Consider the following 25,431-nt stretch of genomic DNA (forward strand, 5'->3'; position numbering starts at 1 on the left):
ACAGAATAGTCATATCTCTTCTTTTTTATTATTTGTGTGTGTGTGTACGCAACGTCAGACTATTTTAAAAGTTACTTAAACTTAAGATTCTACCGCGTCATTACGTGTTAAGGGCTGTGAGCTTCCTAAACAGAATGGGCTAGGATTATGAGATTCGACCATGATAGATTGATTGATGATTCGACTGATAGAAAAGACAGACACAAAAAAATCATTTGTTTCTCCTGGCAATCAAATCATAAATACAAATCAACTATCTATGAACATTGCACATGTTAAATTTTGTGTGACTCTTGTGTAAACGTATATTTTGGTTTTCTGTTGGTTATAAGGTTTTGTTTGGTGTAATGCACAAACTGAAAGACCAATTTCCTTATGGATAATAAAGATTATTATTATCACATGTATAATGTTAGAAACGAACGAGTATTCATTCTCTGGTACTGCCATGGTCGAATTTCCTTAAAGAGAAACAAAATTCGATGTAGTCGTTTTATCAGTGTCCACTGAGGAATTTTCTGGTGATGTGACAGGTCTGCAGCAGCACGGCGCTCTGACAGGCAACAAGAATGTCATTAGGAATGTTAAGGGCCTTGAAGGTAACTGTGAGGTCAGTTGTCATATCCCCTCATTTGAAATAACAACAGGATTTATTATTAATATCATTCCCAACTGCGACGCCATATTAAACGTTGATAGACATATATTTGATTCCTTCTTTTAGGCCTCTATATTTTCTTGCTGTCTTTGGTAAACGTGTTTCATCTTGTCTAAGTCTATGTCCCGCTAATCTCATTCGGTTACCACTTCACTTAGGGAGAGTGTGGGCTCGAAGTGCCCTCTATCGGTGACATTCTTTTGTATACTCTCAACTACGGAAGAATGAAGTTCTATAAGCTCACTTGTCTGAAGCACAAATTAGAGTACACTGTAAAGGAAGTATTAGACTTTTACTCTAGGACTGAAAACTTGTTTTTAAAAACTATGAGAAATGGGCGACTAACTAGCGGTAACAAAGGGGAGTTAATACAATATTGAGATCATAGACATACATAAATATAGACTGGCCGATAAAAGAGTTTTATGAAACGAAAATTTGTGACTTGCAAATTTGTGTACTTTATTATACAGCATTTATGAGTGGTATAGTTTTGTTTAATCTCTAAAACTGAAGATCATGAAACTTTTCAGACTTCGGAAATCCGACAACAATAGATATACATGTTTTGATATGCTATATAGTTATTTCCTTTTTCCAGTCTGTACCTGGAACTATATCTAATTGAAATTTCGTTAAAGGTATAGCTCAGTAAAAGTAAAGTTTAATTTAGCATTCATGACATTGTTTAGTTTATCGACTAAAAGTCTTATCTATATGGTTCTTAGGCGAGTTTCTTCCCTTTAATAGGGGAACTAATACATGTTTTTTATTGGTACACATTGGACAATAATGATTATTCCCCTTGAATACGTAACATTCTGAATGATGTTAAAAAAAAAATTTTAAAATTAAATTTTAGTAGATACATAATTGTTCCAGTCCCGCAAAGAGGCACTGTTCTCTTTTTAGGTCTAACAATCTCTATACCTTGTCTCCATTGTCTCTTTCACTTAATCTCTTTGTATTTCTCTTTGTTTTCCTGTCTCTATATTTGTTCTTTCTATGTCTCTATGTCTGTCTTATCTTTTCTATGTCTCCATTATTTCATTATGTTTATTTGTTTATTTCTTTACCATGTCTTTCAGTATCTCTCTCTCTCTCTCTTTCCGTCGCTTTATCTTTTCTGTCTCTCTTTCTATTTCTTGTTCTCTTTCTTTGTGCCTTTCTTTCTTTGTCTGTCTTTCCTTTTCTCATTTTTCTTTCCGCCTATTTCTCTTTCTGATTCTCTTTTTCTCTCTTTCTTTTTCTGCCTCTCTTTGACTCTCTGTCTTTTCTCAGTCTCTCTTATTTCTCTGTTTCATTATTTCTGTCTTCTTCCTGTCTTTTTCTGTTTCTCTCTCTCTCTCTTTTGCCATTTCTCTTTTTTTCGCGTCTCTTTTCTTTCTGTCTTTATTTCCGTCCATTTTTATTTTCTGTGTCTCTTTATGTCTTTTTCTCTCTTTCTTTGTGTCTTTTTTTCTCTTCCCTTCTCTCGTTATCTCTGTATTATCTCTCTAATCTCTCTCTCTCTCTTTCTCTCTCTCTCTCTTTTTTTGTGATACTGTTTTCTCCTGTACTTCGCATAACTTGCCTGTCACAAGTCGACGTCACCAGCCTTACAAAACTCTGCTCATTAAGACGCTAATCATTTATACCTGGTGTCTCAGGTAAAAGAAAAACAACAACCAACCAGCTCCCTATTTCTATGTAACAGTTCAGGTGTTGGTTACACCCCAAATAAAACGTATGTCTCGTGGACAGCTAATTACAACCATTCAGCATGAAGACTTAAGCGGACACCGCCTAAATCTGCACAGGCTTAAACTTTGCAGGCAAGTAGATATTATAATGGGATTAAATGTAATAATAATAATATATGTGAGCAGGGCCGGCGCGAGGGTTTTGACCGCCTGCGATCTAAAATTAAAAAAAAAGACGCCATTTACATTTTTTCTGGATATAGAATCATTAATTTATAATTCGGAGTCTTTTATTTTTGAATATAGATGCAGTGTGTAAACAATTGAACACTTAATGCTAATCATTTAGTTAGTCTAGTTATACGTTTTCACAGTATAAATGTCTTTAAAAAACACCCCCTTTTATTCTCATTTTAAGTTCTAACAATGAATAAATAAACTATAAAATAATTATATGTAAAACAAGAACATTTAAACACTTTAACACTTTTAACAGTTTGATTTTGAAAATGATTGTTTGTTGTTAGTCACCGACACTGGTGTACTTGGATAAATTTGCTGTGCAATTACTACATTTGACTAATTTGAGAATACATTATCTGTACAAGTCCTGCGCGGTTAGCTTGGTAAAACATAGGAAAATGGCGGGGGTTCCCGGTGTGCTCGGGGCTCGGCCTTCGGCCATTCATTCTAGTCCATGCATCCGGAGTGCTAAATATATCAGAAATAGCAATGTTTTACATAGACACTGACTTGGACCTCTTCCAGACAGAAATGTTTGTTCGTCTTTGCATTTTATTACTTTAATAAGTACAAAATGAAAATCAAATGAACATTACTTTACCAGCTTTGTGTATAACGAAGTCATAAAGTAAATAATTTAAAAAAAATCTGTTTCAATAGCAAGAATAGCCCAATTATTTAATCTATCTTCTTGAATTGTTGACCTCATGTTCACCGGACATTATACCCCAATTCGACATTTTTTTCCCTATTTTTTAAGGAGTTTTTATGCGTTTTTTTTTAGATTTTAATAATTTGCATTTCTATTAGTTCCTGGAAAATATGGGAAGCCGTAGGAATTCTATTATAAGTTATAAGTTATAATTAAGTTATGTGGGCTGTGGAGACCAATAGCTCGTTGCCACGTCGTACAGGCCCTGTACTGTGGCAACACGCTACAGGTTGTGACGTTGCAGGTCAGTGTCCAGGCCTTCTGTGACGACTGGTCTCGGTTGAACACGACCTAGTATATCAAACCAGTTTAATTGGATGCTCCAATATCTCAATGTAGGCCTATAAAGTAAAGAATCGATGGAATTCCTCTTTTCGAATTAGCACTACCGCTTTATTCACCACAATCATTTATATGTGAACCTGCATGTCGACAAGTGACATCGAATCCAATTCATCTTTATGTCTAGATATGAACCAAGATGAGGACATGGCATTGTCACACGATGGCCGCTTCCTGCCTGGCCACCATTGCTGTCGTCACCTGCATCGGCCTCTGGCTGACGTCGTATATTTACGTTAAAGCAGGTCAGCACTGAACTTCTGACACTTTAAGCAATAGATCTTATCTTATCTTATCTTATCTTATCTTATATATTGCTTCAGAAAAGAAGATAATTACGTCCTACGCCATTCATGTGTCAATCTAGTCATGCATGTTCATTAATGACTTAAACTTTTGCAAAGTCGTTAGTTTTCCTGGCTGATTCAGGCTACCCATTCCATTCTCTAATAGCACTAGGGCATTTTTGGCATAATATAACTTTAGTTTGGTGTCTGAATATACTTCATTTTTATTACGAAATGGAAATGTATAGACTGGAGGACATTTTCAAATAAATGCAAGATTTTTTTAAAGAGAAATAAACCAGCAGTACTAAATTAAATTCCAAAAAGTTACAACCCCATTTGAAACAAATAATAATATTAAATTAAAAACAAGAATGTTCAAGCAGCAAGGCCTTCGCCTGCTACAAACTAACTGAAAAGACAAACACATTTCTTATTCCATATGCTAGGACTAATTCGTATACAAACACTCATTCTTCTCTTGTGTTCGTAGAGCATAACATGAGTTTTCTAAGACAGCATGGAAAGCCAATGACTTAGCGGAGGTTAAGTGTCTAATTGGCAGGCATGACTTGGCTGATACATTGTTAGGCGTGGAAAATAAATATCTATATAATTACATTGGAAACATACACTGACACACAGAGACACAAACACACAGACACACATAGACAAACATACAGACGTATACAGAGACACGCACATAGACACATCCATAGGCACACACAGAGACACACACACAGAGAGACACACAGAGACACACATATACACATACTGGGAGACACACAGAGACACACACAGAGACACATACAGAGAGACACACAGAGACACACATATACACATACTGGGAGACACATAGACACACACATAAAGACACACACAGAGACACACAGAGAGACACACACATAAAGACACACAGAGACACACACAGAGACACACACATAAAGACACACAGAGACACACACATAAAGACACACACATAAAGACACACACAGAGACACACATAAAGACACACACATAAAGACACACACAGAGACACACACATAAAGACACACACAGAGACACACACAGAGACTCACACAGAGGCACACACATAAAGACACACACAGACACACATGAAGTAGGAGATGTTCAGATGTAAGAGAGAAAGAAAGTGGACATACGTCTGTGTCTGGTCCAGAGGTAGGATGGGGCGATCTATGTACATCTTGAAAACATATATCTTAAATGTACATTTGTTTAGCATAAATACAAAGGTGGCCCATAAGTAGGTTCACAGTTAAAACACTACACTTTACATGGTTGAAAAGATAGGAAGAATGTTAAAATGTAGATATAAATATCTATATAATCACATTGGAAACATACACTGACACACAGAGACACAAACACACAGACACACATAGACAAACATACAGACGTATACAGAGACACGCACATAGACACATCCATAGGCACACACAGAGACACACACACACAGAGACACACAGAGACACACATATACACATACTGGGAGACACACAGAGACACACACAGAGACACATACAGAGAGACACACAGAGACACACATATACACATACTGGGAGACACATAGACACACACATAAAGACACACACAGAGACACACACAGAGACACACACATAAAGACACACAGAGACACACACAGAGACACACACATAAAGACACACAGAGACACACACAGAGACACACACATAAAGACACACACACATAAAGACACACAGAGACACACATAAAGACACACACATAAAGACACACACAGAGACACACATAAAGACACACACAGAGACACACAGAGACACACACAGAGACTCACACAGAGGCACACACATAAAGACACACACAGACACACATGAAGTAGGAGATGTTCAGATGTAAGAGAGAAAGAAAGTGGACATACGTCTGTGTCTGGTCCAGAGGTAGGATGGGGCGATCTATGTACATCTTGAAAACATATATCTTAAATGTACATTTGTTTAGCATAAATACAAAGGTGGCCCATAAGTAGGTTCACAGTTAAAACACTACACTTTACATGGTTGAAAAGATAGGAAGAATGTTAAAATGTAGAAAGAGAATATTTTCAGCATCTGAGATTTAAATTGTTTATGTTTATGTTTATGTTCACAGGTACATTGAATTTCCCGCTGTTCTAGTGTTGAATTTTCAAATAAATACTCTACCTGATATTTGTTAACCTACTTTGGGGTCACTCTGTATATATGTAAATCTGTTAATCATACATCTAAATTTTTTTGTTAAGTATTAATCTCATGTTTATCTCGTAATCATAAATCTATATGTTTATCTGTTTAGTCATTAGTTAACACGCATGACTAGATTGACCTAGTAACAAGGTAGGACGTAATGATCTTATTTTTTTTGAAGTAACGTCTGTATTTTATAAGAAGAAGAGGAAGCTTTGTCTATACTCTCATCTGTTGAAACATATATCTATATGTACATCTTCTGAAGTCATGCTAAGCATAGATCAATAAACATCTTACTTTGTTTAAAAAATAATAATAACTTTGTCTCTTACTATTTCAGTACACCAGGAAATAGTTACAAATAGTTTCGTGAGGCGACTTTCAACATCTCACACTATTGTTGTAGGTAATGTTAGATAATTTTACTTCACTGCGCTTCATACGTTTCTGTTACATTTACATTTATAAATAAATTTAAAATGATGGATTGAAATCATTTATAATTTAACAGGGCGGTCACCGAAGATTCTGTGCTGGGTCCTAACGGAACAACATAACCTGGGAAATAAAGCTACTGCAGTTCGCGACACCTGGTCACGCAGGTGTGATAAATTCCTGTTTTTCAGGTATGCAGTAAGTGTTTTTATTAGTCGACTAAATTATAATACATATGTTAAGGTACTGTTGATAATAATATACTTTGTTTGCTATCTCAAACAAGAGAAAGAAATAGTACTTGATTGAACTGGTGGTATAGGCTGAATTACTCCCCTTTCGAAGGAAAAGAAATAGTTCTTGACTGAAGTGGAGGTGAAACTGCTCTTACTAACAGGTGAAAGGGTAAAGGCGGATACCTGGCGCCATACAAACCGGGAACTTCGGACAGATGGAGCTCGTCATCCTAGTAAGGCAATTCATCTAGGAGAGGGGTACTCTGACTTCAAACCCCCGCTGCCTTGCATTACTGATGCTTCAGGAAACAACCTCGAGGAGAAATCAGGAGTGAAGCTCCTAAGGCGTTGGGAGTATCAGCTATGAAATTCCCTCCGGCAGCTTCTGCAACTGAGTTGGTGCCAAATGTAATGCGATGCGTTCCTTTGGATCACATTAGCAAGGTCGAGAGAGGGACCATGACGCATGGGCCACCCATGACCCCTTTATCCAAGGCCCAGGAATGCGCCCCGGAGAGGAAACTCTGGTGCTGCTGCAAAGCGGCTAAAACAACACGGGAGCCCTTCTCAAGATTAAACCAAAACCAGTGACTCATCTGGGCGCATCAATTGCCTTTCGAGACAAAAGGAGCCATATTAGACTAGATCAAGATATAGAATTTCAATTTCTAGACTTAATATGTAGATTTTGATGTCTAAACGTCTAGATCAATATTGCAATGCTATAATCTACTATTTTTAAATTTAATGTAACTGTGCTGAGACATGGAAGTAGGCCTAGAAGCAAGATATCTATTATTTTATTCTTTTTTTTTTTTAAATTACAAACCAATGCTGAAAGATTATCTAAAATCGCTCGTCTGACATATTGTACATATCCGGTAGATGTCATGCCGTAATGTGTAATATATATCTTTATCAATAATAGGCTATTAGTTTGTAACCAATTTGTTATCAAGTTAACTGCAATGCCTGGTCGTGTGGTTAGCGTGCTGGACTGATTATCTCGACGGTCCCGGGTTCATACCTTGCTCGCTGCCATCCCCCGTCGTCCAGCGGGAGGTTTGGACAAGGAAGTTAATTATCTTTAATTTTGAAAGAACATCCGAAACATGTAAAGTAGACAAAAAACTAACATTTTTTTACAACGGCAAATAAATCTTTGAAACATTATTACTTTTGACAATCAAAATAAAATCACGTCTTGAATATTCCTTGCGAATAGGCGGATCCGACAGGAAGCCGACTGGGGCCGCCTCTGAGTTTGTGTGATAACACAAACTCTCTTTGTAATCCTGTTTAATATTTTTATGTTGTCAAGTAAAAATAATAATTGTGCAAATTTAAGCTTGATCCGGGATTGGGTGTTGGAGAAATAACGTGTACAAACTTTTGGTCAGACAGACACTCAGGCAGACAGAGGGAACTGATATAAAGTTTGCAAAAGCAAAACAAGTTTTAAACTTTGTTGTAGATATCAGCTTTGAGTAAAAATTGTTTTACAAACAGTTTGTCTGTTTTACAAACAGTTTGTCCTTGTGCGTGAAAATTATGCGAAAATCCTAGAGTTAGCCATATAAAGTGCACATGTTATTTTTTTCATTCTTCTAAACATAGCTAGATCTATATCCCAGGAATAACTTGCTATGACAAATGTATGTTTAGATTAGATACATTTAAAGTCCAGCTAAACTAGTTCTAACTGCTTTACATAGATATTTTTAGATTATTTTTGATAAAGGTATTATTCCTTTGGTCTTCCAAGATAAAAATATTTTTAACAAATCATACAAGAAGTTAGAACTCAGTAGGGCTGCACATTGTAAAATACATAAAGGCCATAACTAGAAAAGACACATACAAAGGACGGTAATGTTTATTTCAAATGAATACCTTTATATGATTCATAGTAAAGTAAACATTCCCCTTACAATCTGGTGACCGGTCATTTCATCCCCGGTCATTTCATCTGATACACACGACTCAGGCCAATCACACAGGTCAACGGGTCAACGGCTGTCGATAGACAAGGGACAGTACTGCTAGTTCACGCAAATATGACCCATGTTGTGGTCATGTGATCGAGAGCCTGCGCGGACTAGCGACAGTGTGTAACAATAGACAGTTGAGTCCAGAACAGCAAGGCTTAAGGACTGTGGTACCTTTGAGCCCTCGAAAATGCAGCTGTACGAGCTAGAGAGACTTGTAATGTTTAGTTAGGCAGTTCTGTTAAGTTCAAGAAAGCATTTGAATTGATGTAGCCAATTGTGTTGAATTGGCTGTCGATGTATTTGTAATTAAGCCGCCACTTTGTTACTTGAAGCTCTTGTTGTCAAGTTCTTGTGTTAGATGTGCAGTGTTTTGTAGTTAAGTAGTGTTTGCAGAAGGCATAGAAGAGAAGATCGTAACAATATATATATATATATATATATATATATATGTAAAAAAAATATGTGTCGGTACTCAGTGATGGATTGACTAACTTTTAACTACTAATGAATTAACAATAAACGTTAAAATACAAGAAAAGTCATAATTTTTTCCCTACAATGAAAAAGGTGCCGATACGCCGTACCGGTGCGTACGATCACAAAAAAGCACTGTATATATATAAATATAAACATAACAAACACACCCACCTACATTTAAACAAACAAACACTTATCATAATCAGAAATATGAACTCAAGATGTTGAAACATTTGTAGGAAGGACTAAACAGATTAAGACAGCAGGACACTTGCAACATGTCGTCGTGACACAGAGTTACTGTAATTCGTTCATTTATGTACGCATACTTGCACCTGTTGCAAAACGTAAGGTTTAGAATACATTAAGAATTCATACTGTACCAGATAATGGAGACACACAGCAGAGAAGCGAAAGATAAAGTATTTCTTATAATTAGGTCATCATGGTTATGTTTTTATTGACAATGGAGCAAAGATAATGTCGTTAATTAGAAACTTAGTTTTAGACGAATTAAAAAAAATAGTTTACATACTCACGATGCCTTTTTGATGGCGGGGTCTGAAAGGGAACTTTATTTTTTTTTTTTTACTCACAATGAAAAACCGAATTATTCAGAACAACCGCCACCAACATTTCAATAAAAAATATTTCCATATCAAAATTTATTGTCAAGTTCTTCATACTGTGGGGCCAATGTAGACAACGAAATTCTAGGTAGTTTAAACAAAATATAGTAACACGGATCTCTAGGATGTAATAGCTAGACAACTGATGTCATAATCAAAAAGATGAGGAATAAAAAAAAAGATTCTTTCATTAGGAGTTACTGTAGTTCTCGGAGCTTCTCCAATCTCCACACATCGTATACGTTTGTCATTTTAAGATCCTCTTTCGTGGTAGAAGATGCGCACAATCTCAGTTCCTTCAATCCGATCTTCGCCTGGAAAAACATTTTTTCTTCAACTCACTACTCGGTTTCGCCTATTGCATTATCACCTTCATCAGTGGACATCAAGTCTCGACATACATGTGTACTTATTACCATAGGACATACAACACAGACACATACAACATACAACACACATATACAACATACAACACACACATACAACATACAATACACTCATACAATATACAACGCACACACATACAACATACATATACAACACACACATATACAACATACCACTGTGACAAGTCAAAAACTCGCTGTCAGAGTCACTCTAAATTATCACAGCATTAATTACTATTTTTCATTATTTATTTATTTTATTTTAATTATTTCCCCATCCTACCCCTAAATTATTCACCCGCCACACCTTTTCCTCTCTACCAGGCTAGACTTAGTCCACCACCTTGGAGAAAATTAGGCCAGTCCTTTCATTTATCTTCCCTTGACCGGGGCAAAGATACGCTCAGACTCTTTGATCTCATCGGCAGGATGTCTGACGCCGCAATTGACTCCCCCCCCCCCTTCTTGGGTGGAAGGTAGGTCACTCTTCCCCCCACGTCTCTCTTTGATCTAAGAGATTACACGGGTCAACATACCGCGTGATACACCAAGGTGCGTCGCTTGTCGGACTTCACCCACGTGTAAGCTAATTCTTAGCCTAGGACATTTCCGGTGTCCGCCCACACTTTTCAGGCATATATATAAAGTAAACCAACTCAAATCACCCTCTCTTTCTCATTCAAGCTGAGCTATCGAGTCTGGACTATATCACTTATTCTTTCTCCTAGAGGAATACCTGGTGCCTCCCTCAGGTGTCTGCCTATTTATCGGATTACTTACCTGCCTATTGCCTATTTGTTTGATATCAAGAATCACCTACTATCTATGTGCTTAGTGCTATTCAGCACTGCATTTGCCTACTGGCCTATCTATGTGTTTAGTGCTAATCAGCGCTGCACTTGCCTAGTTGCTATCAAGAATCACCTATTGCCTAGTTACTGGATCAACGATCCATTTACCTGCAGTTGTGCTTAGTGCTATTCAGCGCTGCATTTGCCTACTGAGATCTACTCAACTCTACCACTTGGCGCTATCGGCATTGCCCGCCTATTCGACAGCCCACCTGTCAAGCTATTAGGCGCGACGTCCCTATAGAGTCAGATCTGTGCGAGACGTCATAGCTACGCCAACCCTCTGCAACTCACTGGACATATCCTGTTACTCACACTGCCCACGGCAGATCAGCTCTGCCCGCAGTAACCTTGTGCCCACGGTATCCGGCCACCCGCCATACTGTGCCCACTACAGATACTAGAACTTGGGACTGAGACTCCACAAGAACTATATCGCCGGCGTCCCTCTACCCGCTAGAGCGCCACCTCCAGCTGCAGAACCTCAAGCCAGGACACAGCCAGCTGCGACATCAACAGGAATACCAGCTAAGTCAGAGGACAAAGTGACATACTCTCTTATTATGTGCAAGAGTGATGATTAAACATAGAATATACTAGAGATAGATGCAAACCCTCCCCCTTTTTATTCTTATATGTATATTTATGTAAATAAATATTCTTCATTTTAACTTTTGTATCTATCTTTCATTGCTTTGTCTCGTTGCGTGTCTGCTCCCGATTCATATGTTGATAAGTGGGGTGTGATAGCATTAAAAATAATCATCCCCTAGACATAAAACGTGCCAAACACATGTCACATCTCCCCACCTGTCACAACCACACACACATACTACATACAACACACACACACACAACAAATACACACACACGTACAACATACAACACACACACACATACAACATACACACATACAACATACACACATACAACATACACACATACAACATACACACATACAACATACACACATACAACACACTCACATACAACACACTCACATACAACACACACACATACAACATGCAATACACACACATACAACATACACACATACAACACACACACATACAACACACTCACATACAACATACACACATACAACACACACACATACAACATACACACATACAACACACTCACATACAACACACTCACATACAACACACTCACATACAACACACACACATACAACATGCAATACATACAACATACACACATACAACACACACACATACAACACACTCACATACAACATACACACATACAACACACACACATACAACACACTCACATACAACATACACACATACAATACACTCACATACAACATACACACATACAACACACACACATACAACATACACACATACAACATACACACATACAACACACACACATACAACACACTCACATACAACACACACACATACAACACACACACATACAACACACTCACATACAACACACACACATACAACACACACACATACAACACACACACATAAAACACACACACATACAACACACACACATACAACACACTCACATACAACACACACACATACAACATACAACACAGACACATACAACATAAAACACACATTATTTCCATAAACTAAAGACATGTACATTTTACAACATATAATTTATAGAAAGATTTAATACAATCATGCTTTTCTATTCATTTCTACAGAAATAATCATACCTACTATAAGATAAGATAATTTTAATGGTCCAAAATTTGGAAATTCCATTGACCTAGACCTATTTTAACTGACAAGACAGTGGATTTTACCTGACCAGGTTTAATCTCTATTGTCAATGTCAGGTGTTCTGCAATAATCCTCTAAAATAGAAATAAAAAGAAAACAAATACAAAAAAATCTAAGGTTAGTTATTAAACGACTGTGGAAGTCATCTAAACTAACGATAAACAAAATTGTTCTATCAACCCCTGGAAACTCTTAAACACATTCGAGGGTTAAACATTCTTAAGAAGATTCTGGCTACTTGTCGAATGTCAGTACTGCTGCAGACCTGCCACATCTACAGAAAATTCCGCAGCAGACACTGTTGAGGGGACTACAATGACCTTTTTTTTTTTTTTCCATTTTACGAAACATGACCCTGGCAGTGCCTGAGAATGAAATTAATCTATTTTTACAAAGACAATAATTAAATACTCGTTCGTTTCTAACATTATAATGAAAATAATAAGTCGTTGTGTACTAGTGCGTTTATTAATTGATACACTTAGTCAGGCAGACCCCGAAATGATCTACATATTTTGATACATTTAGCGTAGACAAAGCTACTGTTACAACTATTTATAACATATTTGTATGTCCAATATTATTTAAGTTTCACGCTATCAGAAGACTGCTTCAGGCGTTAATAGAAAATTAAAATACACTCTCGGCGGACATCGGCTTTGTTTGCTTTAGGGTGGTAAACTATGTAGGTCGCAGATGGGTCTGCGTATTTACGTGAAATACTACAATCATCCTAAATCTTGGGATATCGCCATATAAAGTTAATCATTTAATCAGTTAACAGTTGCCAGCTCTAGATGAGGCAAAATATACAGGTCACAGCTGGGGCTGTCTAGCCACGGTGAATAATTCGTTCCTTATTACTCTCGGACTCGAAGACAAGCCTTATTATTATTATTTAATCAGTTAGTCATGTAATCATTTCACTAATTAATCAGTTAATCATGTAATCATTTAATCGATTAATCAGTTAATCCCTTAATCAATTTATTTAACCACAGTTTGCAAACGTTCACCGAATGCCTTTGAAAAAAAAAAAACGACATTTATTGTCCAAACAGCTCGAAGACAAACACAACTTTCCCGACGATTGGCCTGGACGTCCCTAAAGGTCGAGCTCACCTGACCACCAAAGTCCTCTTGGCTTTCTCTTATTGCTTCAAACTCTACGGGAAGGAATTTGATTGGTTTCTGAAGGCAGACGACGACACGTACGTCATCGTGGAGAACCTTCGTCTGCTGGTCCAGTCACGTGACCCGGAAGAGGCGGTCTACTTTGGTTACAGATTCAAACCGTACACCCCACAAGGTAAATGTGTCATCCATTAATAGTGATATTTGCAATTTAGTAGTTGAGCAATTTATTTATCTATGCTTTAATGGCCTACTTTGTCTCACAATGTGGTGAGTGACCTATATTGATGTTAAAATTTCCAAAGTCATGCTGAAAGAACGAAACTATTCAATTATGTGACATGAATTGGGTATATGAAGATTTTCAGTACAAACAGTCGAAGTACACTTCTACCTTTGCCTATTCATTAGTCTGTTGTACCGTTGGGGCATGGGCGTAGCCAGGGGGGGGTTCTTGGCGTTCAACCCCCCCCCCCCCCGAAATGAAATCCCCCCCCCCCGCAGGGGGGGGGGCGGAATTAAGTGACTGATTTTTGCTTTCATTTTGTTTATTTTAGCTGAGATTTTAATACTAAATCATCACTTACCACAGCACAGCCGAGGCAGTTTTGAGTTACACACTCTCTACCAGGGGGTTTTGAGTTTAAATCCCCCTACCAGGGGGTTTTGAGATTTTAAAAACCCCTATCAGGGGGTTTTGAGATACAAATCCCTCTACCAGGAGGCTTTGAGTTTAAAACCCCCTACAGGGGGTTTTGAATTTTAAACCCCCTACCAGAGGTTTTTGCAGTTAAATCCCCCTCTTCTATAAAACAAAACAAAAAAAAATGCAAACAACAATCCCCAAATTCCAACAGCACAGTTGATGAAGATTTTGATTATTAAAACCCCATCCAAAATTTACGATAACCCCATCTTCAATATAAAAATAGCAAATTACACACTATAAAATCTATGAGCGTAGCCTAAGGGGTTTTGAGTTTAAATCCCCCTCCTCCAGATGGCTTTTTCTTTAAAGTTTAAAACCCCTCCAGATGGTTTTGAGTTTAAAATTCCCCTACAGAGCGTTTAGAGTTGAAAACCTCTCTCTTCAATATTATTTTAAAGCAAACTACAGTCACCAAATTCTATGATCGTAGCTAAATGGGGTTTTGAATTAAAAACAAAACAAAACAAAAAAACCCAGAGATTTTTTAGTTTAAAACCCCTCAACAGATGATTTGACGAAAAAACTTTCTTTTTCGATATAAAATCTAAAGCGAAATACAGGCATGCAATTCCAAGAGCGTAGTTAAGAAAGGTTACACATTTCTACCAGTGGCTTGGGCTCCATTAATTAAGTGTGAATAGTCTTCTGCCGAAATTGAAAATCATTAAATGTGTCTCAACAAAGATGGCTAAGACAGATTTTAGGAGTCAGTCATAGAGATCGGGTCTAAATCAAAGAAATCATATGCCGAACTAGGAGTCGAATCCTTAGTAAGGTTATGACAGAGCGTCGCATGAGGTTTTGCGGGACATGTTTTCCGACAAAATGAATTACGCAAAATAAGAGTTGCGGAAACATCTTGCCGGACGGCGCGAGAGGGTTTAAAGTCAGTAAGAATAGCACATTAGGTTTTTGAAATAAAACTTTTTAATAGCAAGATAATGCACTGTAGATACCTCAGAATATGCATTTTGTTGGCTTTCAATACCAGAAATAGTGCTCGGCGGCGGGGCTTCGCCCCGCGCTGGGGGAGCGTTGTGAACTCCCCCAGACCCCCTTGCTAGCAAGAGCGGGGAGTCTACAATAAACAATAAACGTCTTCCGAAAGGGTCAGAATGTAATAAAGATTAATTAGGTACACACACACACACACACACATATATATATATATATTTTTTTTTTTTCGCGGGGGGGGGGAGGTCGGGGGGGGGGGCCCAAAACCCTCCCCGAAAAAAAATCCTGGCTACGCCCATGCGTTGGGGCATCATGCAAGATTTGTTGACCGTCTATCTCCACTCCTGTTTTTTTATTTTGCCTTAGTAAGAGCCTCTTTCAATGACAGGCCCGTCCATTCTTTTATTTAGTCTTCCCGTCGCTTTCTCCGTCTGCCTCTTCTTCTTTTTCCTGGTACTGTTCCCTGAAGCGAGCCCCGAAGACCATAGATTTTTAGCTTGCGTTTTTTAACGATAGTTAGTAGGTCATCATGGGGTCCAATATCCGCAGTAACCCTGTCTCTAATCTCTTGGTTTGTGATGCGGCCTTTAAATGTCTTTAATTATCGCGTTTAGTAAATGCTAAAAAGGGAACAAGATTTATCAATAAAGGAAAACTTATCTTATCAATGCTTTCCATAATGCTTGCTATTTGTAGTTTGTTAGCTACTTAATGGTACGAAATTTGCATTTGATTAACTTAGAACTACCAGTTCGCACGCTAAATCACAACAGCAAAGATACTGAATATCAATTTTATTTTATAATTATCCAACTTAAATTGTTTTATTATTACTCTCTTAAGCTCTTTCACATTTTATATTTAATTCTCATTGTGAGCAATTAAAAAAAAAAAGTCAATTTTAACAAATTAATAATATAATACATTTATAATAAACGTTAGACTATAAGAAAAGTCATATTTTTTCCCCACATTGAAAATGGTGCCGGTACTCCGTACGGGTGCGTACCGTAAAAAAAAAAAGCACTGTGATTACTTTATCAATCTGTTTATAGTGCTTGCCACTCTAACATCACCGTACAGGCCTCTTAACCGGCAAATTACGTTAGAAACAAAAAGAATAGTACCATTATCTCCCTTGTACTGCATTTCGAAAAAATAGATTGCCAAAATTCTACGTTGTCTGTACAATATCCTTAATGAATGTACTGCTGGTGTATGCCACACTGAAGCCCTGTAGATTGTAGAAAATGAAAAGAGGATACTAAGTGGAGGAGGAGAGGATATAAAGTTGGCTAAGAACGTGGGTCTCTTCACCTCCTCATATCTCTTAGTGACGTCTGTTGGACAGTTGGGACACCAAACTTGTTGATGTCTAAGAGCTGAGCCGAAGGCTCTTCGAGCTCTAAGTTTGAAAAAAAACCCTGTTTGGACGCCAAACAGTAAAAAAAAAAAAACCTGTGTGAACACACAGTTCTGTTTGGGAGAGACCCTAGACAATGCCTATGTAAGGCATTGCTGTTGACCGATGCGTTCGACCCCCGACACGTGGGCTAGAGACACGGCCGAAGGCCGAGAATGCACCGGGGACTTCCGCCATTTTCCTTCAATGTACCAAGCTAACTGTGCGGGATCCGCCATTTGTAACGGTCCCTTTGAGGAACAGCGCATGGATTGGTGACATGTTTGTGGGGACTTTATTACAACCCCGCCCGTGCAATGAGTGGACTCTCGTCTACCCGTGGGCATCCCCACGGGAGTCCTGTGTTGCTACCCATTTAGCCTAGCCACTTCCTCTAGTGGCCGTTTCCACGCGGGCGCCACGATGAGGCAGGGCAACGTGCCCGCGGGGACACCATACTAGAACTATCAACAGTCTTCCTCCATTCCTCTCTGCCCCTCTGCCTTGGATAGAATTACATTCACTGACAGGCCTGCCCATTTTTGTTTTTATGTTGTCTTCCCATCGCTTTGTCTGTCTACTTTTTCTTCTGATACTGTTCCCCGTAGGAAGGTCTTTGCGAGTCCTGGGGCCATAGAGTTTGAGTTTACGTTTTTTGACAGTGGTTAGCAGGTCATCGTGGGGGGTTCCAATAGCTGTATTCATCCTGTTTCTTATCTCTTCATTCGTGATGCGGTATTTACTACGTGATACCTAAGATCTTACTGTAGCATCTTAGTTCCATCGCTAGGATCCTCTTCTCGAGATCTGCAGTCAGCGTCCAAGTTTTGCATGCCTCTATGTGGCCTTGACCAGGGCATCAGTCTGACTTTATGTCGAGGGCTATACCTTTGTCGGTCCAGATTATTTTGAGTTTTGCAAGTGTAAAAAAAAGAAAAAGTTCCCCTTTCAGACCTTGTGGTCTATAGGGCAGATGATGTAAAGGTCATCTGTTTCTGTGGCCTACGGTTAACGAGGGTGTCATGTGGCCGGCACAACGACCAACCGCTTTTACTTTTCCCCAACTAATGTCAAGTACCCATTAGAGCTGGGTGGACTCAAAGGCGCCCGAAGATCCCGAAATTAAAAATCCCAGTCTTCACCAGGATTCGAACCCCGGTCCCCGGTTCGGAAGCCAAGCGCTTTACCCCTCAGCACCGTGTAGATTGTGTGCAATTCTGCCAAGTAATTCAGGTTTGGTTCCTTCCTTCTATTCTATATAATACAGGAATTCTTACTCTTTTAACCCTAATCCTAACTTTCTCTCTTAACTGACGATACCAACGTCTATTGACCAAATTAAATTAATTTTTGGTTTTATAAACTTTAAATTGTGTTGTATAAAAAGAGTATGCATTCTTTTATTATTACTTACCTAATATAACATTTTCTAATTACATACAAAAAGTTGAGGAAGTTTAATCAGGATTGTGAACCACAAATGAGCAAAATTAATAATTCCATCGGAACATGTAAAATAATTACGGAGAGAAAGTGTTAATGCATAAACTGTTACAGCGTGAGACTTGTATTTCTTCTATTTCAGGGTACATGTCAGGTGGCGCTGGGTACTTGTTAAGTCGAGAATCCCTGAAGAGGCTGGTACTAGACGGTTTACTGGGTCATGCATGCGAAACTTTTTGGTGAGTCAGACCCTAAGGCAGCGGTTCTCAACCTTTTAAGCCTTGCGACCCCTTTTACAATCCCTAACTCTGCCACGACCTCCCCCCCCCCCGTACACACACACAGAAACAGAAGATCAGACAAAATACTATCCATTTTTTTCGATGGTCTTTGGCCACCCCTGGCAAATCGTCAATCGACCCCCTAGGGGGTCGCGATCCACAGGTTGAGAACCCCTGCCCTAGGGTATCATCCAGGAATTCGTAAAAGGAGGAAGCATACCATTGCCCTGTGATGTCAAATATACAGCTAGTGGCTCTAACTGGCCGTCGAATTGTTGCCCCATAGAGACATGGAGCCGTCGTGAGCTGGCTTTGCGTTTTACGAACAGAGAAGTCTCAAGTTCGAATCCCAGTAAAGACTGTGGCTTTGATTTTTCTTGAATTTTAAGACCCTCCTGAGTCCCCCCAACTCTAATGGATACCTGACATTTCTTGGGGAAGTATATTCGGTTGGTGGTACTGCTGGTAGCATCCTCGTGAACTGTAGACAATAGAAACAAATAAATTTTACATCATCTGTCTCATTAAACGCAAACTGTTCTTAAAGTTGTTCTTTTTTTTTTACCTCTAGTAAAATATTAATAATATAATTTACATACCATGGAGGAGTTTCAAAAATATTTAGATCCAATAGTTTTTAAACTGTTCGTTAGCATATATACAGTAACCTAATAAAACACTACAAGAAGACATGTCTTGATCCTAGGCTATACTGCACAAGAGTGACAAAACAGTTCACGATAACACAGTACCCACACAAAAGCTGGCCTGGACTTCAAGACATTTTGACACACAAGAACAGACCAGTTCACAACACGAGCATAAATACACAGCACTAAGCAATTTGTTTGGTTCAATGCTATTGTTTGTATTATAAAAATTATGATATGCCGTTGTCTTGTGCTGGAAATATTTATCAAAGAAGAAACATATACATGTAAATAGATTCACTACTCTATTGGTAAACGCAATTTGAATATAAGATCTATGTAGTAGGGAAACAGAACTTATATAAAACAAATTCTCGCAACAAACGTAAACATATTTTTTGTAATAAATGAAATACCGAGACACAACAAAATCTAGTGTATTCCTCTATTTACCTTGTAGGAGCATAGAGGACCTTGACATTGGCAGATGTTTGAGCAGTGTCGGAGTGAAGGCAATGGATTCGTTAGACCTTGATGGCAAAGAAAGGTTTCACCCACTTAGCCTGGACTCTTACTTCGGTAGCCACGATCTTCCCAACTGGGTATACACGTACGCCTATCATCCAATACTGAGGGTAAGCGGTCATTTCGTTTTAGACGTCAACCAATATTTAGAGTGAATGGTCATTAGTTTTAGACTTATCATCCAGTACTGAGGATAAGTGTTCATTTAGCATTATGCTTATCATCCAATACTGAGGAAAAGTGGTCATTTTGCTTAAGGCTTATCACCCAATACTGAACAATAGTTGGTCATTAGTTTTAGGCTTATCATCAAATACTGATAAAAGGTGATAATTTAGTTTTAGGCTAATCATCTAAAGTAGGAAAAAAAAGTTATTAAGTTTAAGGTTTATCGTTTATTATAGTTTATACTGAGGAAAAGTGGTCATTTAGTTTTAGGCTAATCATCCAATACTGAACAACAGTTGGTCATTAGTTTTAGGCTTATCATCCAACACTTGGGAAAAGTGATCATATAGTTTTAGGCTTATCATCGAATATTGAGGAAAAGTGGTCATTTAATTTTAGGCTTATCATCCAATACTGAAAAAAGTGATAATTTAGTTTTAGGCTTATCATCCAAATTAGAAAAAGTGGTCATTAGTTTTAGCCTTATCATCGAATACTGTGGAAAAGTGGTCATTTAGTTTTAGGCTTATCATCGAATACTGAGGAAAAGTGGTCATTTAGTTTTAGGCTTATCATCGAATACTGAGGAAAAGTGGTCATTTAGTTTTAGTCTTATCATCGAATACTGAGAAAAAGTGGTCATTTAGTTTTATGCTTATTATCAAATACTGAGGGAAAGTGGTCATTAGTTTTAGCCTTATCATCGAATACTGAGAAAAAGTGGTCATTTAGTTTTAGGCTTATCATCTAATACTGAGGGGAAAGTGGTCATTTAGTTTTAGGCTTATCATCGAATACTGGGGAAAAGTGGTCATTTAGTTTTAGGCTTATCATCCAATACTGAGGAAAAGTGGTCATTTAGTTTTAGGCTTATCATCCAATACTGAGGAAAAGTGGTCATTTAGCTTTAGGCTTGTCATCCAATACTGAGGGGAAAGTGGTCATTTAGTTTTAGGCTTATCATCGAATACTGAGGGGAAAGTGGTCATTTAGTTTTATGCTTATCATCGAATACTGAGGGGAAAGTGGTCATTTAGTTTTAAACTTACAATTGAACACAGATGGTAGTACATCCTCATTCTACGTCATATATTTCTTTTCATATGCGCCTCTATAGAATTTTGTGTTTCTCGGAGAGAGAGAGGGGGGAAGAGAGTGAGAGAGATGAGGTGGGGAGGAGGAATGAAATAAAGATAGAGGGTTTTAGGAAAACAAAGGCTCAAACAAAATCTTCTGGATATATGTTTCCTTTGATTTCTTATTCAATTATAAGTAAGCTATTTAGAGTAATGTAATTGCTTTGAAAAAAACTTATCCGCTTCATAAAGAAGTAATATAGAACACAGGGAAATCTTTTTTACTTGATGTACTTATGTACTTATCTATAGATAAAAAAATTCGTGGACAATCTTTTAGGGCCTGAACTGTTTTCAATCTACACATTTTGGAGCTACATTTTGAAAACGATTTTCATAGTACGTCATTTTAATCAATCCATTAGATTTGACATTTTGCCAAATGTAATTAAAAATAAAATTAGTTTCAAATCATTTATAACTTGATTATATTTTAATTTTTGAATTTTACTTTCAGCACTATGACTGCTGCAGTAACCTGACCATCTCCTTCCATTATATCAGACCACATCTTATGTACATCCTGGACTACCTTATATACCGACTCAGGCATTGACCAAATAGTCTATAATAAATATAGACCACATTTTATGTACATTCTTGACTACCTTATATACCGATTAAGGCGATGACCACATAGGCCATGCCAAATACAGACCACATCATATGTACGTTCTTGACTACCCTATATACCGATCAAAGCACTGACCACATAGACTATTACAAATACAGACCACATCAAATATACATTCTTGACTACCTTATAAACCGACTAAGGCACTGACCACATAGGCCATACCAAATACAAACCACATCATATGTACATTCTTCACTACCTTATATACCAACTAAGGCACTGACCACATAGACAAAAGTATGTACCAATATATTAAACACATAGTACAGTTTCACATGTTTCCAATGTTCTGGCTATTTCATGGAATATCAAAAGTTTCGAATGTATTGACTTCTTCTTGTTCATCTTCTTCGTGCTCACTTCAGTCGATTCTCCATAGAGTTTTTTTTTTTGCTCTATAGAGGGGTGGGGGGGGGGCAGGTTGGGACCAGAGTCTTGTTCAATTCTCTCGTTAGAGTATACACCCTTAAAGGTCTTGGTTGGCATATTCTGGTGATACTCCCCACAAGGGCAATTGTCACTACTCCCAACTTTAAGCTTCCGAAAGTCTGATTCTGAAGTGTTCGGTTCTGAGGACAAAAATAATGCGTTGTTAATGTTGGAACATCTTGATTAGACGTCGTTTGTCTTGCTTTGTGAGCACTCTGACTCTCGCCTCACCGTGGAACATATCCTCATTGACTGATACCAGCATGTCAGGGAGAAATTGTTTTAGAGCACACACCTTTAAAACACTATTCGACAATGTCGACCTTGGGAAGGTACTGGACTTTGTCCTGGAGTTGGGGCTGTCTACGAAGATTTGATTTTTGAATTGTGAACATATAATATTTATATAAGATTTTTACCAAATTATTAAATTTTTACTACCCTTACTATTTTAACTGTGAATAGACCTTGATTTTAATGATTTAACTGTATAGACTTTAGCCCTCTTGTTATGTAAAGGGAGAATGATCCTTAAAGGATTACGGGCAAAAATTGTGCCGATGTGCCTAAACTCAAAGCCCAAACTCAAACTCGTTTGTCTTGGAATTTGTTTATTCTACTCTAATTTTCTTTATTTCTACTTGGTAGATACTGTTTTTTCAATGCCTTCTATTTCACTTTGTGATGGAATCCATTGAAGAACAGTTTCCTTGCTGTTGATGTCAAGGTTGACGAGCTGTCCTGGGTCGCTTTATCCGAGTTTTTCATGCTCCAAAAGTCTGTCTCGGCATCGGTCATTAAGACAAATTGGCTGTTTATTTGTGTAGTTTACTAGTTTTGTATCTGCTAGTTCAAGTGCTAACCTTTCTAGACTGTAGCTGTCTGATAGATCGCCAGCAATTGACTTTTCAAGTCTTTCTACTTTGGGGATTTCGATTATTATGCCAGCTTATCCGTTTGTATTTGATTCCTGAGAGAGTTCGTCTGTGTAAACTTTGACCTATTGTTGCTGACATCTGTTTGGTTGTAGTCATATTTATACTAACGGCATCATGGAATATCAAACCTATTGTTTTCACTGTAATGACAACATGGCGGAGTATCAAATGTATTGCTCTCAATATAAAGTTGGCAAATCAAAGGTATATTTGCCGACTATACATCAGAGTATTGTTATATAATCCATTATTGATTCCTGATTTTTCTAATGATAATTAGCTATACTCAAATTACATGATTGATCTTGAGATTATTATGAGTTGCAATTTTGTTATTGACTTAATTTATAGAAACATGTATTGTACATACAATGTCATTACTGATTCACTACACAAAATGTCAGCATGTGAACACAGTGGTATCGTCGAAAGAATGTAATTTCGAAATATTAATTTATTTTGAATAAAAATGAATACATTTTATAGAAGAAAAAAGATTTCCTATTTTTGTTATGTTAATTATGTTGAATAATTATCATAGAGACAAACTTGATTCATTGGATATGATATACATCAAACGAAGGCATAGTTGGATGTGTCATATCATATCTTCTGTAACATTGACTTAGGCTGGATGTGTCTAGTCAAGGTACTGAAGAAAGAGAGAGAGAAAGAGAATTACAATAACCATAATAGATTAAGCAATACAAAAGGGATTTTTTTCTATGTTTGTTAGTTAAAATAGTTTTAAAAAGATGAAAATTTCCGGAAAATCATAACTTTTTTTTTTTTGGCGCCCCTTGTGCGTGTCGCCTTTATGAGGGTGGCGCACGGGGCATAGTGCCCCCTTGCCCCTTCCCTCACTACGCTTCTTAGTAACTTTTCTTGTCCTGAAAGCTTGGATAAAATGAAAGTATTATTCACTTTATATGAAGGGACGACACTCGTTAAAATATTTGGCGATTTTCTTATTGATGGCTTAGCTCCCTTAGAATACATTAGTTGAAGAAAAGTCAAATCGGTTGATCGTTGTGCTGGCCACATGACACCCCCATTAACCGTAGGCCACAGAAACAGCTGACCTTTACATCATCTGCCCTATAAATCGCAAGGTCTGAAAGGGAACAATCCCTTTGAAAAAATCAAAATTAGTTCGTCGATCTTATAAAAATCGTGTTAAATATTATGCGGACCATGAATTATTGTTCTTCTGCTTTGTACATTTTGCCCAATCTTACTCTTCCTGCGGGCAATTTAAATTTCCGGCACTCGTGTCGCGGGCCACATGAGAGAAAAGATAAAGAAACGAAATGTGAATTAACCAGAAACTATGAGAACGTAGAAACCTGTGGATCTAGTAGCCATAGTTAAACAATCTTTTATTCGCGTCTTAAATCCAGAATGCCGTTTATATGATGTCCTTCTATTTTTTACAACAGCCATTCTTTCTTAATGGAACAAACTTGTTGGCTTTTGATAAAGTTCCAAGAACAAGAAAAGATCCATTCACTTTTCCTTGTAGATTCAACATTCAGAGTCCCATCTCATAAAAGTATAAATGTTAAATCTTCTTATCTTCTTATCTTATATAATACAGACGTTCCTTCAAAAAAGAAGATGATTACGTCCTACGCGTCATGCATTCAGTCATGCATATTAACCAATGACTTAAATTCTGCCAAGTCACTGGTTTTCCTGGCTGGCTCAGGCAACCCATTCCATGCTCTAATAGTATAGTATGTCATAGTACATATCCATTAGAGAAAAATGAGAGCCCCAACCATTTTATACACGGTTTGGCGTGCCGTCGCAGGACGGATCTGGTCCGCGAGTCGTATTTTGGGTATCACTACATTATATAATCAGTATCAAGACTTATGGAAGGTAAACACAATTTTTCATTATCTTCTTAAGAGTCCGCTGAGTTTTCAGATACATCCGCAGGTGTACAGCATTACACACCTCTGTGAGCTATCAAGAATCTTTTTAAGTAAATAACCTTTTTTTTAAATAAGCCAAAGTGGCATTACAGAATCATTCTTATGACCGTACTCAGAATTTTGAAGTGTAATTTAGAAAAATATAAAATGCCT

The 25,431-nt window shown here is 37.7% G+C and overlaps 1 protein-coding gene across 1 annotated transcript; it reads left to right on the top strand.

The window, feature by feature from the left end:
• Window positions 1-2,320: 2,320 nt before the first annotated feature.
• Window positions 2,321-23,826, top strand: LOC106061771 (glycoprotein-N-acetylgalactosamine 3-beta-galactosyltransferase 1-like). Its single transcript, XM_056021794.1, has 8 exons — window positions 2,321-2,472; window positions 3,765-3,882; window positions 6,493-6,558; window positions 6,664-6,778; window positions 13,994-14,241; window positions 18,717-18,813; window positions 19,966-20,140; window positions 21,792-23,826. Exons 2-8 carry the CDS (start codon window positions 3,777-3,779, stop codon window positions 21,888-21,890), a joined length of 906 nt encoding a protein of 301 aa, XP_055877769.1. The 5' UTR covers window positions 2,321-2,472; window positions 3,765-3,776; the 3' UTR covers window positions 21,891-23,826.
• Window positions 23,827-25,431: the final 1,605 nt, after the last annotated feature.

The sequence above is a fragment of the Biomphalaria glabrata genome, chromosome 2 (genome assembly GCF_947242115.1).
Source record: "Biomphalaria glabrata chromosome 2, xgBioGlab47.1, whole genome shotgun sequence".
NCBI lineage: Eukaryota > Metazoa > Mollusca > Gastropoda > Planorbidae > Biomphalaria > Biomphalaria glabrata.